Genomic DNA, 15,765 nt, shown 5'->3' with positions numbered 1-15,765 from the left:
TCACCATGTGATTGATTACACTTGGCTTCTTACACAGCACACAGAGGAGAGCATACAACAAACAAGATAATAAAAAGGTGTAGGAAGTCAATGAACTAAATGCTAAGTTAGTCTGGGGCACATAGTTGAGATAGGGCCTCTGTCTGTTCTGGTCAGTTCTCAGCACTTACTGCTTATTATGTTCAAGTAGTGAAGGATCTTGATTCTGTGTGGAGATGAATCCTGCACAGCCTTGGGCGGCAGTTGCCTTCTTGAAGTAGTCAGATATAGAGGGGTCAGGTCTGAAGAATCGAATCTGACAGTTTGCTGCCAAAATCCTCCCCTTTTTAAAGGGATTTAATAGGTCTTGGGCCCCAGGAGACTTCCTTTGGGTCTGCTCATTATCAGTTCTTGGTGTCAGCTGACCACTGATCCTAGCGACAACTCCCGGTTGTAGTAACTTGAATTGCTGTGTCATTACTTGACACAGGCCCCTGCTGGACGTGAGAGACTCCATTTTGATCTCTAGACACATCCGGAGGCCCCTCGAGTTTTTAAGGTCAGTTGTTGCTTGACAAAACAGACTGCCCAAGAACTTTATTTGAAAAACTCCTGCCCCCTCCCAACCCCCGCTGCCAAAAACCCGCCCAGCACCTCTCCAACCAGTAACTCCATGGGCAGCAATGCAGCCCGTCCAGCGCTCACTCCGCAAAATCCCGAGCCTCGGGGATAAGTGCCATGAGCAGCGGAGCACCCCTTTCCATACTCTGAAAGGTGGTGAACACTAACCACGGTGATCACAACCCAACCGTATTAAGTCTGTGGAGTCAAGAGTCTGAAAAGTCCCGCCCAACCCGAAGGTCCTCCAATCACAACGCACGCGTGGCGCACGGAGCCGGGAGGGGAGGGCGCCGGCGAAATCCCGTCCCCTGTCCCAGCGCCAGCCAATTGCTGCGCGCTACACTGTGCGCCCTGAGCGTTGGGAGGCTGGCACCCTTCCGGCCCCTGGACGAGGAGGCGCGAGTTTAGGGGATCCTGAGCGCGTGGGTGCCGGCGGTGTGCCTAGAGATGCCCCGCAGCAGTATCTGTAGTGGACGGAAGGTAAGGAAGTTATGGGTTGGGAACCTGCGTGAGACCAGGCCCGCTGTGATTCCTGGTCACTCTGGAGCCCTCCCCCAACGCCGCGCCAGTCTGTCTCCACTCCCCTTTCTTCCCCCTGGGCCGGGCAGACGGGGCGCAGGAGCGCGGCTGGCCTCAGGCTGGTAGGGATGAGAGGTGGGCGCTGTGTAGACGGTGATCTTTCGCTAGGCTGCGGCAGGTTTTCGGTGAACAGATAGAACAAGCGTTGCGGTTTGCCTCTTCTGAGGTCTGTTTCTTGCCGAGGTGTGCGGACTGAGTCGTGCGGGCGGTCGAGGGCGCCTTCCCAGTGGGATGGAAGGGCCTGAAGAATAACCACTGCGTCCGCGGAGGGGAGAGCCACTTCCCTGGGAAGTGGGAGAGGTGACGGAAGTGAGTGAGCAGGGGTTGAATCTGGAACTAGCGTGTGAGATATATTTACCCTCGCTAGTGTTTGGCATTGTCTATTTTTGACTGTCGTGTAATACTCGAAGACAGCGGTGGATATTGGAATGGATGTGCTCCCCCCGGCCCCCTCCGCAAAGATATCTCTGTTGCCACACTTTTCCTTTCTATGCTAAAGTGTTTCTGATTCTTCTGTTCCTGGGTCAGTAGGAGAGGAGTCCGAGTCCGAAGCTAACCGCGGCCAAACTGTGTATACCAACTTACACCACAGCGTCTGGAAATACTACATTAATGATATTTAGATGATTGTACCTGTATTTGTGAGTACATCTTTTTCTCCTCTGAATTGTGTTTGTCTTGGCATTCACGCCATTACCTTTGTAAGCTGTTTCTAAGTTCCTTGCTCAGAAACATGCTTGTCTCATCATACTAAAACAAAATTTTGAAAAGCAAACACTGTGCTTCCTTTTTTTTTCCTCCAAAAGAGAGCATTCCAGTAGTGGGGGGGACCAGAGGGAAGGGGAGAGAGAGTGTTTTAAGGGGGCTCCATGCCTAGCGCAGAGCCCACGGTGTGTGTGTGCAGGGGGAGGGGTGTTAGGGGCTTGATCTCATGACCGTGAGATTATTGCCTGAGTGAAAAATCAAGAGTTGGGCTTAACTGACTAAGCCACCCAGATGTCTCTAAGTGCCTTCTTTTTGACTCCTCCTCCTTTAAATAAAACAAGAAAGAAAGAAAGAAAGAAAGAAAGAAAAGAAACTCCTTGAAAAAAATGGTCCATATATACTGGTTCAACTTCCTTATCATTATGTTTCTTTTCTTCTGGAATATAATTGATTGTCAGACACTGTGAATATTGTAACTGATCATAAAGGAAGAAAAGAAGCCTATGTCAGACATACCTATTGATTGTAAGACACATCCAATTCCAGAAATATTGAAATGTGAAAAGAAATCAAGGAATTACATGAACTTGTTAGCTCATGGTCACTGTAGCATTTGACACATTTATCACTTTCTTTTAATTCTTCTGAGGGGGGAGCAAGTATCCCAGACTTTGTCTCCTGATTCTCTTTCTGTCTTGCATCTGCTCATTTACTTCTCTTTAAAGATTTGTTTTTACATAGAGAGGAGATTATGAGTGCATGAGGTGGTGTAAGGGGCAGGAGGAGAGGGAAAGAATCTTAAGCATACTCCCCACTGAGAGGAGAGCTGGACTCTGGGTTCAACCTCATAACCCTGAGATCATGATCTGAGCCAGAATCAAGAGTTGGATGCTCAACTGAGCTGCCACCCAGGCACCCCATATTTACTTCTCTTTACTCTTTCTCTGTCATGTCCTTTTTTTTGATCTTGTGCTTTTTCTCACTTTACATATTTGTTCTCTGCAGTCTTACAGATTTATGTTAGTTGTCTCTGCTATATAGCTGACTTTTCCTTGAGCTCAGTTTAAACTCTGTGTTATTATGAGGTCATCAATTGCATATTCTTAGTCCACTAAACCCTCACTGTTTCTTCTGGGTTGTGTTGGTCTCAGCCTATTCATAGTGATGCTTGGCTAGGAGTGCCTGAGGCACCTTGCCTGGCCACCAGATTACTTGTAGCAATCCATTTCCTCCAACCAGAGCCACTGTTGTGGCTGAGCAGACCCTGTGGTTATTATGATTGCAGGATGTACTTCAACAAAAACCCATCAAGGAACTTTGAAGAATGAGATTTATTACTCAGGTCCTGGAGGGTATATTGCACACCCAAGGGCCATGCTGCGAGGCTGAGGGAGTCTGAGGGAGAAGGAGACAAGAGAACCTGGGGTCTGCCTTTATTATATTCTGAGAGTGATGTTTATAGGGTTTTGGAGCTTCATTCTTTATTGGCTAATTTAAAGCCTAAGAGTGGGAATTAGGGTACCAGAAGAAAGAAGCTGGGTCACTCAGATGGTCAGTCATATAGGTTATCAAGGGTTTTTTGACAGAGGGACCTTTATGAGGAGGGATGGCTTAATTCCTTATCATGCTGATTTGCTAGTAATTGTCATGTAACTGGTGCTATGTTTATTCAAGATGGACATCTTCTGGATTGGATGCCTTGGCAACCAAAAATTTAATGTCAGGTGTTAAATATAACTTAGAAATCTTAGTTTTTGAATTGAGACTCAGTTCTGCCCTCTTTATTCTAGAAGTTTGCAAGAATTTATGAGTTTTGCTTTTCAATAATTGTATTAGTGATCTATTCCTGTTTGTGAATTGTCTCAAAACTGAAGCAGCTTAAAACAAATGCTTATGTTTTCATATAGTTTCTGAAGGTCAGGAATCTGGGAATGGCTCACCTGGCTGGTTCCAGCTCAGGGTCTCCTACAAGTTGCAGTCAAATAAAGGGTCAATAAGGCTGTAGGATCCACTTCCAAATTCACCCATGTGTTTGTTGGCAAGTGTCAGTTCCTTGCCTCTTCCAAAGGGCTGTTCTTACAACATGGCAACTGACTTTCTGAAGAGAAAGAGAGAGGGATGGACTAAGGAAGAGGCCCTGGTGTCTTTATAACAGTGTCAGAAGTGACATACCATCTCTTCCACCCTAGGTCAGGTCCATGCTTGGAGTGTTTTTGTGGTACCAGCCATGTAGCATGTTCCTGTTCCATCTTCTGAGATGATTTTCCCTTAGAGACACCACTTTAATTATATTCTTATATACGCATCGTTTTACTTCTTATTGACTATATAATCATTTACTTTGGACTTAATCTGTGCTAAAAGCCTTATACGTATTAACTCATTTAATTCAACAATCCTATTAAACAGGTTCTATTAGTCTTATTCTATGGACAAGAAAATGGAGGCACAGCAGAGAAGTTAAGTAATTTGCCCAAGGTCACGAAGACCTTGCTTTTGTTAAGGCTCTCATAGCCTGTTATTCACAGCTTCCACAATGTGGCCATACCTTATTCCTTAACTTTACAGCTTTGTTCATTATTTATCATTTAGGTAAAATAAATGATTGTTTTCACTGTATTTTTTTGCTTCTTGGTATTTGCTCATGTTCTTGGTTTGGAGTAATACCATTTCTTTCATTTCTGCTTATTGGAACTTTGATCATCTGTCAAGGTCCATTTCAAATCTCACCTTTTTCCGATCATCCCAGTTGTAAGTAAACTTTATTCTGTATTCCTTTGTAACTTTGTATCAGAGCTTCAGGTCTTACATTAGGTTTACTTGTACCTATCCTAATGATGTGGCATTTTAAATTATGCCTTCACCCCATGTTCCCGCATCACCTGTCAAAACTGCTTGTACATATTAAGTACTTAATAAATATCTGATGAATGAATGGAAGGGCTACTAGTTCAGAAGATTTGCAAGTATCTAGCTCTGAAGAAACATAGGGAAATAATGTAGAAGACTTGGGTACTAGCCTCAGCTCTGCAAATAACTAATTTTGTGATTTTGGACAAGCCACAGAGATCTTTCTGGAATCTTAAGATGACAGTTGATATGGTCATGGACTAACGTGGTAGAATTGGTAATGGTGTTGGGAGAGGACTGAATTGATACATTATAAAAGGAAGATGAGATAGGCACCAGGAATTCAAAGATGAAGAGGGGAGAATTAGTGGTGTCTCAGAAGTTGAACCTCTGAAAAACAGAAAGGTTGAGGAGAATTAGTTGGTTCTTACTTGATGTTAGGATGTACAGATATGTGAAACTTCAGTCCCAGGGAGAGATTGGAGCAGGCAGTTGCTCAAAGGCTAGGGAGTATTTTAGTTTTTTGCTCCCTCCTGCCTTAGGCCCCTTTGCTGTCCCTTCCTAGTTCTTTTTTCCTTTGTGCTTTGTGTTCCCTTTCCTTGCTAAAAGCCAGGAATGACCACAAATACTCTCTTTCTCCTCTAGTTACGGACCTTTGCCTTTTGGGATTTTCTGGTCTTCCCCTTTACTCACAGTTCCTTTTGCCTCCCAGGCTGATTTATAGCTCTCCCTGTTCTCTCCACTCTTTCCCCATTGAAGGAGAAAACTATCTTGGCAAGATTCTCAAAGGGAGGAAAGGCAAATTATATCTTCCTGATGACACCTTCCTTTCTTAGTTTTTTGGGTTCTCATCAAAAAACTTCCTTTATTTCTGGTGCTTCTTGCATAATGGCAAGGGTATGATGGTAGGTATTAAATATAATGTATATGTTAGTTTGAACTGATGAGTACATAGGGCTACATTTCAAGTGAAAAGTGTTTCTCAGGGAAGGGAAACGTTTTGCTTTTTTGAAGCAGGAGGGGTGGAGCCAATGTAGAAAATAAGGACCCTTTGCTAGAAAGATTGGATTCTGTTACAGAAGGGGCTTAGTTTTGGAGACTGGGAACATTTTTCTTTTGAGACCATAGGGAAGGGGTATATAGCAGATTTTAACCTTGGGGAAGATGTGATGACATGAATTACGATAGTGACATGGAGAGATCTAAAGGGAAGTGTGGGTATGGAATTGGTATATGTATGTGTTTGTATGTGTGTGTGAATAGAGGACTAGGGAATGATTAAGAGCGTTTACCAGCATTGCCCAGGAACATGTAATAAGAAAATAGGAAGGAGGTTCTCATTCTGGAGTCTTTTTACAGTAGCCCTGTGGATTAGTGATTGGTAAAGTGAATTGGTAGAAGGGAAGGAGCCTTAATGCTTGAAAAGCAATACTGTAGTTGTTGGCCATAGAGTGCAGAATGGTAGGGGAGACATCGTGATTGGAAGCAAACTAGTAACTGATAAAATGAATGGGCTTGTGACTTAAAAATGTCCTAGTGAATTCCCAGATACTCAGAGAATCCCAAGTACCAGTCAGAAACTCAGCCAGTGGTACCTTCTTTGTGTAGAAGGTGCACATTATAGTAATTGTTAGGCACTTTTGTTAAGATGAGATAATGCAGAGTCAGTGGCTAGAATCCTTATTTTTGTAATTGAACATACATGGGGGGAAATAATGACATATTGCTTACTAGCTCTCTGATTACATTTCTAGGTTGTAGCTCTTTTGTCTTGAAAATGGAAATAATACCTGTTTCGGCATCAGTATGATGATTAAATGATGAGAATGCTTGAAATGATATACTGAACACACGAGCCCTCAATATTTGCAGTGGTGAGAGCAGTTAATAAGAAACGCCATGATAATGAAAGGATTTCTATCTAAGAACAAACCTATTATACATCCTCTATTACTTTGCCTCTAGATTTCCCTGGAATTACTTCTTTCAACTTGCTGAAGAAGGACTAGGAGTCTTAGTTTTAAAGTTGTTCAGTGATGGTGAGAGATTGTCTCGTAGTTATTTTTGTAGGAATACCTTAAGATTACAATTTTAGCCCTTGATAATCTCATAGGATGATTTACTGGTGGCTGTATTCAGAATTGGACTACTTAGTATTGACGTCTTAGTCTACATCATCCTTAAAAAGCAGGGAAAGAGAGCTAACATTTATTGTTAAATACTTCACATATATACCTCATTTAAGGGAGAAGGTGTTCTTTCTTTTTAATCAATAATATATGCCTACAAATAAGATAAAATAGAACAATAAAGTTTCTCCTGAAAACCAGCAATTCGTACCCTATTCTTTCCTGTATGTAATTCTGTCCCTGAGAAGCAATTACTTTTTAAAATTGAGATAGCTGTAGAATTACATACAGTTGTAAAGAATAATAGAGATCTCCTGTATCCTTCACCTAGTTTGCTCCAATAGCAACATGTGCAAAACTGTAAAACAACATCACTACAGATATATTGACATTAATACAATCCAATTATATTGTACAAATTTCCCTATACCTGTCCGTGTTTAGTTCTGTACATTTTTACACATGTTAGGGCCATGTATTCACCATTACTAGAGATACTGCACAGTTCCATTAGCACAGGGATCCCTTTATTAATCATACCCACTCCCTTCCAGTAACTCTCACCACTAACACCTGGTGGTCACTAATCTGTTCACCATTTTAAGCATTGCATTGTTTCAGAAATGTTATAGAGATGGAATTTTATGGTTTGTAATCTTTTGGATTCTTTTTCTCTCTCTCTTTCTTTTTTTTTTTTTTCACTCAGCATAATTCTCTGGAGATTAATCCAAGTTGTTGTTTATCAGTTTTTTCATTGTATTGCTCAGTAATACTCCATGAAATGAATTTACTACAGGTAGGCTCAACATTTTACTTGTTGAAGGACCTTCAGGCTGTTTCCAGTTTTGGCTATTATGAATAAAGCTGTTATGAACACTTGTGTACAGATTTTTATTTGAACATAGGTTTTCTTTTTTCTAAGATAAATGCCCAGGAATGTAATTGCTGGGTCATATGGTATTTGGATGTTTAAGTGTTTGTTTGTTTGTTTTTTAAAAGATTTTATTTATTTATTTGACAGATCACAAGTAGGCAGAGAGAGAGAGATGGGGAAGCAGGCTCCCTGCTGAGCAGAGAGCCTGATGGGGGCTCGATCCCAGGACCTTAGGCTCAATCCCAGGACCCTGGGATCATGACCTGAGCTGAAGACAGAGGCTTTAACCCATTGAGCCATGCAGGCACCCTGTGGATGTTTAATTTTATTTTTTTAAGATTGTATTTTTTTTTTTTTTTTTAAGATTTTATTCATGAGAGAGAGAGTGAGCACTTGACCAGCGGAAGCCAGGGGGAGCAACAGGCAGAGGGAGAAGTAGGCTCCCTGCTGAGCAAGGAGCCTGATATGGGACTCCATCCTGGGACTCCAGGATCATGACCTGAGCCAAAGGCAGATGCTTAACCAACTGAATCACCCAGGTGCTCCATGAAGATTTATTTCTAAGAATTTTATAGTTTTAGCTTTTTTATTTAAAATTGTGGTTAACTTTGAGTTAATTTTTGTATGTGTGGATATCCAGTTGTCCCAGCACCATTAGTTGAAAGATTATTTTTTTTCCACTCTATTTTATTGGCTTTTTTAAAAATTCAGTTGACCATAAATGTAAGAGTTTATTTCTTAACTATGAATTCTCTTCCATTGATATATGTGCTATCTTTATGCCAGTACCATACTTTCTTAATTATTGTAGCTTGTGAAGTCCTTAATTTTTTTTAAGTTTTAAGAGTATTAAAATTGTTCTGGGTTCCTTGACTTTCCATGTGAGTAATAACATTAGCTTGTCAACTTCTGCAAACAGCCATCTGGGGTTTTTATTGGATTAAGTCTGTAAATAGGAGAGTATTGTCATCTTAATATCAATTTTCCAGGGTACCTGGGTGGATCAGTTGGTTGTGTCTGACTTTTGATTTTGGCTCAGGTCATGATCTCAGGGTCATGAGATTGAGACCATGGTCAGGCTCCATGCTAGGAGTGGAGCTTGGTTAAGATTCTCTCTCTGTCTCTCTGTCTCTCTCTTCCCCTCTCCCTGCACTCTCACTCTCTCTCTCAAAAAAGAGTAAGTTTCCCTTTTCCAATCCATGAACATGGGCTGTCTTTCCATTTTATTTAGATCTTTAATTTCTTTCAACTGTATTTTGTAGTTTTCACTGTGAAAGTCTTGCCCCTTCTTGGTTACATGTATTCCTTAAGTGTTTTATTCCTTTTTGTACTATTAGTGCAAATTTTTTTTTTTAGGTTTTATTTATTTATTTATTTTTAAAGATTTTATTTATTTATTTGACAGACAGAGATCACAAGTAGGCAGAGAGGTAGGCAGAGAGAGAAAGGAGGAAGCAGGCTCCCTCCTGAGCAGTGAGCTCCATACAGGGCTCCATCCCAGGATCCTGAGATCATGACCTGATCTGAAGGCAGAGGCTTTAACCCACTGAGCCACCCAGGCGCCCCTTAGATTTTATTTAAATTCGAGTTAGTTAATGTATAGTGTATTATTAGCTTCAGGGGTAGAATTTAATGATTCACCGATTACAGGCAACACCCAGTGCTGATTACAAGTGCACTCTTTTAATACCCATCACCCCATTTAGCTCCCCCCAGCCTCCCTTCCAGGAACTCTCAGTTTGTTCTCTCTACTTGAGTCTTTTATGGTTTTATTAGCACATTTTTTTTTAAGATTTTATTCATTTATTTGACCCAGAGGGAGATCACAAGTAGGCAGAGAGGCAGGCAGAGAGAGAAGGGGAAGCAGGCTCCCTGCTGAGCAGAGAGCCCGATGTGGGACTCGATCCCAGGACCCTGAGATCATGACCTAAGCCGAAGGCAGAGGCTTTAACCCACTGAGCCACCCAGGCGCCCCTATTAGCACAATTTTTAAAAAATGCATTTATATATTGGTCATTGTTTATATGTATAAATACCATTGATTATTTTATATTGAGATTGTATTTTGCAAATAAGAGTTGCTGAACTCTTATTTTTCTGAGGTTTATAATTTTTTATTAAGCTAATGTTTAGTCAACAAATTCGTTTGTATCAAACACAAACCAAAAACCTATATCATGAGACAGTTTAAATATTCAGGGTGAATATAGGACTTAAAGTGTCCCTTTTTAAGATCAATGCATCTAGACTGTTTAATCTACAAAATTATCTTTGATTATAAAAGCAAAGCAAAAATTGACATTTAAAAAGGAAAATGTTAGTTTCAATGTCAGTGACTCTTTCCCCTATTTCAAAAACATAGAATTTAAAAAAAAATGTTAATTAGAAAGGTTAAATAAATACTGCACACCTTAACTAAACAAAGTCGAAAAAAACCTCATCTATAGATCTAAAATGAATCCATGCAGATTTATAAAAATCATTCTACCTCCTTGCTTTTCTTATTATTTTATATTTTTTCTAATATGTATTTAACAAAATAATATGCTTTCAGGACATATAACACATAAAGCAAGATCATTTTTATCAGTAATTTAAAGGAGAAAAAGATCCCTAAGGTATAACCCCACAGAGAAGCAAATCACACTCTGAAGTGGAGAGTGATTTTGATGTTCTTTTTTTTTTTTTAAATGATGTTCTCAAAGTAGAAATGTGTGACTTTACTTAAACACTAAAATAATAGGCTATTGGGGCTACTGGCTGGCTCAGTTGGAAAAGCATGCATCTCTTGATCTTGGGGTCATGAGCTTGAGCCCCACACTGGGTGTAGAGATTATTAAAAAAAAAATAACTTTAAAAGAATAAAATTGGCTGCCTAATTAATCTGGGCAGTAAGGAAAGCAGGATGGGGCAGGAAGTAAGAGCAGGGATGAAAGAGATTAAACTGCTAAGAAGGTAATCTGTCATGTCTTGAGTTTCTCTTTTGACTTCTCACCAAGTATAAGGCAAAAACAAACAAACAAACAAATCCCAAAAACCTCATTACCAGCCAGGGTCAATAAAAAATAAAATGGAAAAACTTATCCCCTGCTATGTTCCACTAATGTTTTATCTATAAAAATAGGAGGAAATTTAGTGAGAATTATACTTTCAGATCAAGTGTGTTAAAGCCAGTTATATTTTCAGTTAATCCTTTAAATATAAGTAATATTCCATTCTAAAAGATTGGTCTGAGAAGGGAGAAAGTAGGTAACTATTTTAAGCTCCATATAAATTGAATCTTTTTACTCATTTATCTTTCAAATATAAAAATGTTGTAAGTTATCATTTCCTCTTTAATCTAAAATCCCATGCAGAAAAGATGAATCAAGTCTCACCTATAACACAGATGTAGAAACAAGCAAAAAAAAAAGAAAAGAAAAAAAAGAATTAAGCGATGTATAAGTTATGCTATTTCATAATGGGAGCTAAGTTAGACCTGCTCCTTTAGTTATTAGTGTGTCAGTGAAGTTATTAAATACTAAACCGGTCATATCTTCCATATATATGAAGTTGGAAGGGGAGGCACTTCATCAAAATTTTTAAAATTAAAATTTCATAATCCTTTTTGAGGGATTCCTTAAATTTTGTTTTTCAACTTTTAAAAAAATTTTATATTTAAATTCAGTTTAGTTAACAGATAGTGTATTATTAGTTTCAGGGGTAGAGTCACAACTGATAAGATTCATCAGTTGCATGTAACACCCAGTGCTCATTCCATCAAGTGCCCTCTTTAATGCCCATCACCCAATTATCCCTTCCCCCCATCCAATCTCTCCTCTGGTAACTGTTTGTTTCCTATCATTGAGTCTTTTGTGATTTGTGTTCTATTCTGTTTTTATCTTATTTTTTCTTCCCTTCCCGTATGTTCATCAGTTTTATTTCTTAAATTCCACATGAGAGTAATATTCCATCACACACATGTATATATATATTTACATATATTTATATAGTTTTGATGGCTGAGTAATATTTTATTGTATATTTATTACTCCACATCTTCTTTATTCATTCATCTGTCGATGGACATCTGGGCTCTTTCCGTGGTTTGGCTATTGTGGACCTTGCAGCTATAAACATTGGGGTGCATGTGCTCCTTCAAATCACTATGTTTATGCACTTTGGATAAATACCTAGAGTAGTGCTTTTGCTGGATCATAGGGTAACTCTATTTTCAACTTTGCATTCCCACCAACAGTGTAAGAGGGTTCCCCTTTTTCTGCATCCTTACCAACATTTGTTGTTTCCTTTCTTGTTAATTTTAGCCATTCAGACTGGTGTGAGGTGGAATCTTATTTTGGTTTTGAGTTGTATTTCCCTGATGCTGAGTGTTGTTGAGCATTTTCTCATGTGGCTGTTGCTATCTTCTTTGGAGGAATGTCTGTTCATATCTTTTGATGTTGATGATTTCTTGACTGGACTTTTTGTTTTTTGGGGTGTTGAGTTTGAAAAGTTCTTTTTTTAAGATTTTATTTATTTATACGACAGAGAGAGAGAGCGAGAGAGAGCGAGCATGAGCAGGAGGGAGAGGTAGAGGGAGAAGGAGAAGCAATCTCCCTGCTGAGCAGGGAGCTGATGCAGGACTTGATCCCAGGACTCTGGGTTCATGACCTGAGCCAAAGGCAGATGTTTAACCACTTGAGCCACCAGGTGACCAAGTTCTAGGGCACTAGGCCTTCATCTGATATATCATTTGCAAATATCTTCTCCCATGCCATAGGTTGCCTTTGCTTTTGACCATTTCCTTTGCTATGGAAAAGCTTTTATCCTGATGAAATCCCCGTAGTTCATTTTTGCTTTTGTTTCTCTTACCTTTGGAGACGTCTAGCAAGAAGTTGCTGTGGCTAAAGACAAAGAGATTGCTGAATGTGATTTCCTTCATGGTTTTGGTGGATTTCTGTCTCCCATTTAGGTCTTTCATCTATTTCTCTTTTTTTTTAAATTAAATTTAATTTATTTATTTGAGAGAGAGTGAGAGAGAGAGCACGAGATGGGAGAAGGTCAGAGGGAGAAGTGGACTCCCTGCTGAGAAGGGAGCCCAATGCAGGACTTGATCCCGGGACTCCAGAATCATGACCCAAGCTGAAGGTGGTCACCCAACCAACTGAGCCACCCAGGCGCCCTGAGGTCTTTCATCCATTTCAAATGTATTTTTGTATGGTGTAAGAAAAGTGGTCCAGTTTCATTCTTCTGCATGTTGCTCTCCAGTTTTCCCAACACCATTTGTTTAAAAGACTCTTTTTTCCATAGGATATTCTTTTCTGCTTTGTCAAAGATTAGTTGACCATAGAGGTGAGGGTTCATTTCTGTGTTTTCTCTTCTGTTCCATTGATCTATATGTCTGTTTTTGTGCTAGTACCATACTGCCTTGATGAGTACATCTTTGTACTATAGCTTGAAGTCCAGGATTATGACATCACCAGCTTTGGTTTTCTTTTTCAATATTCCTTTGGCTATTTGGCGTATTTTGTGGTTCCATACAAATTTTAGGGTTATCTGTTCCAGCTTTGTGAAAAAAGTTGATGGTATTTTGATAGGGATTACATTGAATATGTAGATTGGTTTGAGAAGCATAGACATTTTAACAATATTTGTTCTTCCAGTCTAGGAGCATGGAATGTTTTTCCATCTCTGTATCTTCCTCCATTTCTTTCATTAGTGTTCTGTAGTTGCTAAGAGTACAGAAATCTCTTTAGTTAGGTTTTTCCTAGGTGTCTTACGGTTTTGGGTGCAATTGTAAATGGGATCAATTCCTTGATTTCTCTTTCTGCTGCTTCATTGTTAGTGTATAGAAATGGAATAGACTTCTGTGGGTTGCTTTTATATCCTTGACTTTGCTGATTTCTTTATTAGTTCTAGAGATTTTTGGGTGGAGTCTTTGGGTTTTCTACATATAGTATCATGTTGTCTGCAAAGAGTGAGAGTTTGACGACTTCTTTGCCAATTCAGATGCCTTTTCTTTTTGTCGTCTGATTGCTGAGTCTAGGACTTCCGGTACTGTGGTGGAAAACAGTGGTGAGAGTGGACATCCCTGTTCTGTTTTTCCTGATCCAAGGGGAAAACCTCTCAGGTTTTCACCATTGAGGATGATATTCGCTGTGGGTTTTTCATAGATGACTTTTTATCATATTGAGGCATGTCCCCTCTTTCCCTACACTGTGGAGAGCTTCAATCAAGAAAGGATGCTGTATTTTATCTTTTTTTTTTTTTTTCATCAATTGAGAGGAGTATGAGTCTTGTCCTTTCTTTTGTTAATGTGACGTATCACAATGATTGATTTGCTAATGTTGAACCACCCATGTAGCCCAGAATAAATTCCACTTGGTTGTGGTGAATAATCCTTTTACTCCTTTAATATAATGTTTTAAGGGACGTACTATATTAGCTAGTGTCTTGCTGAGAATTTTTGCATCCATGTTGGTTTATATATTCTCCTTTTTGATGGGGTCTTTGCCTGGTTTTGGGATCAAGGTAATGCTGGTCTCAGAGAATGAGTTTGGAAGTTTTCCTTCCATTTTTATTTCTTGAGACAGCTTCAGAGGAATAGGCATTAGTTCTCTTTGAATGTTTGGTAGAATTCCCCTGCTAAGCCATCTAGTCCTGGACACTTGTTTGTTGAGAGATTTTGATTACTGCTTCAGTTTCTTTGCTGTTACGGTTCTGTTTAGATTTTGTTTCTTCCTGTTTCACTTTTGGTTTTCATTTGTCTAGGAATGCATCCATTTCTTCCAGATTGCCTAATTTTTTGGCTTTAATTGCTCATAATATTGTCTTATAATTGTATGTGTGTGGTGCTCGGTTTGATTCTCCTCTTTCATTTATTTGGGTCCTTTCTCTTTTGTCTTTGATACATCTCTAGCTAGACAGTTGTTTCATAGAATCAGTTCCTAATTTTGCTGATCTGTTCTACCTTTTCTTTCTTTCTTTCTTTTTTTTTTTTTTGGTTTACGTATCATTGATTTTTGCTCTAATCTGTTTTTATCTTCTGCTGGAATTAGGCTTTATTTGTTTTTCATTTTCCAGCTCCTTTAGGTATAAGGTTAGATTGTATATTTGAGACTTTTCTTGTTACTTGAAAAAGGCCTGTATTGATATATACTTCCCTCTTAGAACCGCCTCTGGTGCATCCCAAAGGGTTAGAACTGTTGTGTTTTCATTTCCATTTACTTCTGTGTATTTTAAAAATTCTTCTTTAATTTCCTGGTTGACCCATTCAGTTCTTTAGTAGGATGATTTTTAACCTCCATGTATCTGTGGTCCTTCCAAATTTCTTCTTGTGGTTGACTTTTCAGTTTCAGAGCTTTGTGGTCTGAAAATATGTATGGTATGATCTCAGTCTTTTTTGTACCAGTTAAATGCTGATTTGTGATTCAGTTTATGATCTGGAGAATGTCCCATGTGCAATTGAGAAGAATGTGTATTCTGCTGCTTTAGGATGAAATACACTGAATATATCTGTGAAGTCCATCTGTGAAGTCCATTGTGTCATTCAGAGTCCTTGTTTCCTTGTTGATCTGCTTAGAAAATCTGTCCATTGCTGTGAATGGGGTATTCAAGTCCTCTACTATTTATTGTATCATAATCAATGAATTTCTTTAATTTTGTTATTAACTGATATACTTGGCTTCCCCCAAGTTAGGGGCATAAATATTTACTCTTTTTTAAAGAAAGATATTATTTATTTATTTGTCGGATAGAGAGCACATAGCAGGGAGCCGTAGGCAGAGGGAGAAGCAGGCTCCCTGCTTAGCAAGGAGCCTGATGTGGGACTCGATCCCAGGAGCCTGGGATCATGACCTGAGCCAAAGGCAGACGTTTAACCGGCTGAGCCACCCAGGCATCCCAGGACATAAATATTGGAATAGACCCTTTTGATATAATGTAGTGTCCTTCTTCATGTGCCATTACAGTCCTTGGGTTAAAATCTAGTTTGTCTGATACATGTATGGCTAATCCAGCTTTCTTTTGATGTCCATTAGCATGGTAAAT

At 39.4% G+C, this 15,765-nt stretch overlaps 1 protein-coding gene across 5 annotated transcripts in view; it reads left to right on the top strand.

The window, feature by feature from the left end:
- Nucleotides 1-926: 926 nt before the first annotated feature.
- Nucleotides 927-15,765, top strand: part of SPIDR (scaffold protein involved in DNA repair) — a 693,030-nt gene continuing 678,191 nt past the window's right edge. For all 5 annotated transcript variants that reach the window (XM_044245633.1, XM_044245631.1, XM_044245632.1 and 2 more), the window contains exon 1: nucleotides 927-1,080. In XM_044245633.1, the coding sequence (XP_044101568.1) occupies nucleotides 1,048-1,080 (33 nt within the window). In that variant the 5' untranslated portion in view covers nucleotides 927-1,047. The remainder of the gene's footprint in view (nucleotides 1,081-15,765) is intronic.

This window comes from Neovison vison, chromosome 4, assembly GCF_020171115.1.
Source record: "Neovison vison isolate M4711 chromosome 4, ASM_NN_V1, whole genome shotgun sequence".
Lineage (NCBI taxonomy): Eukaryota > Metazoa > Chordata > Mammalia > Carnivora > Mustelidae > Neogale > Neogale vison.
Note: the sequence above shows the minus strand (reverse complement) of the source record. Positions and strands in the feature narration are given on the sequence as shown.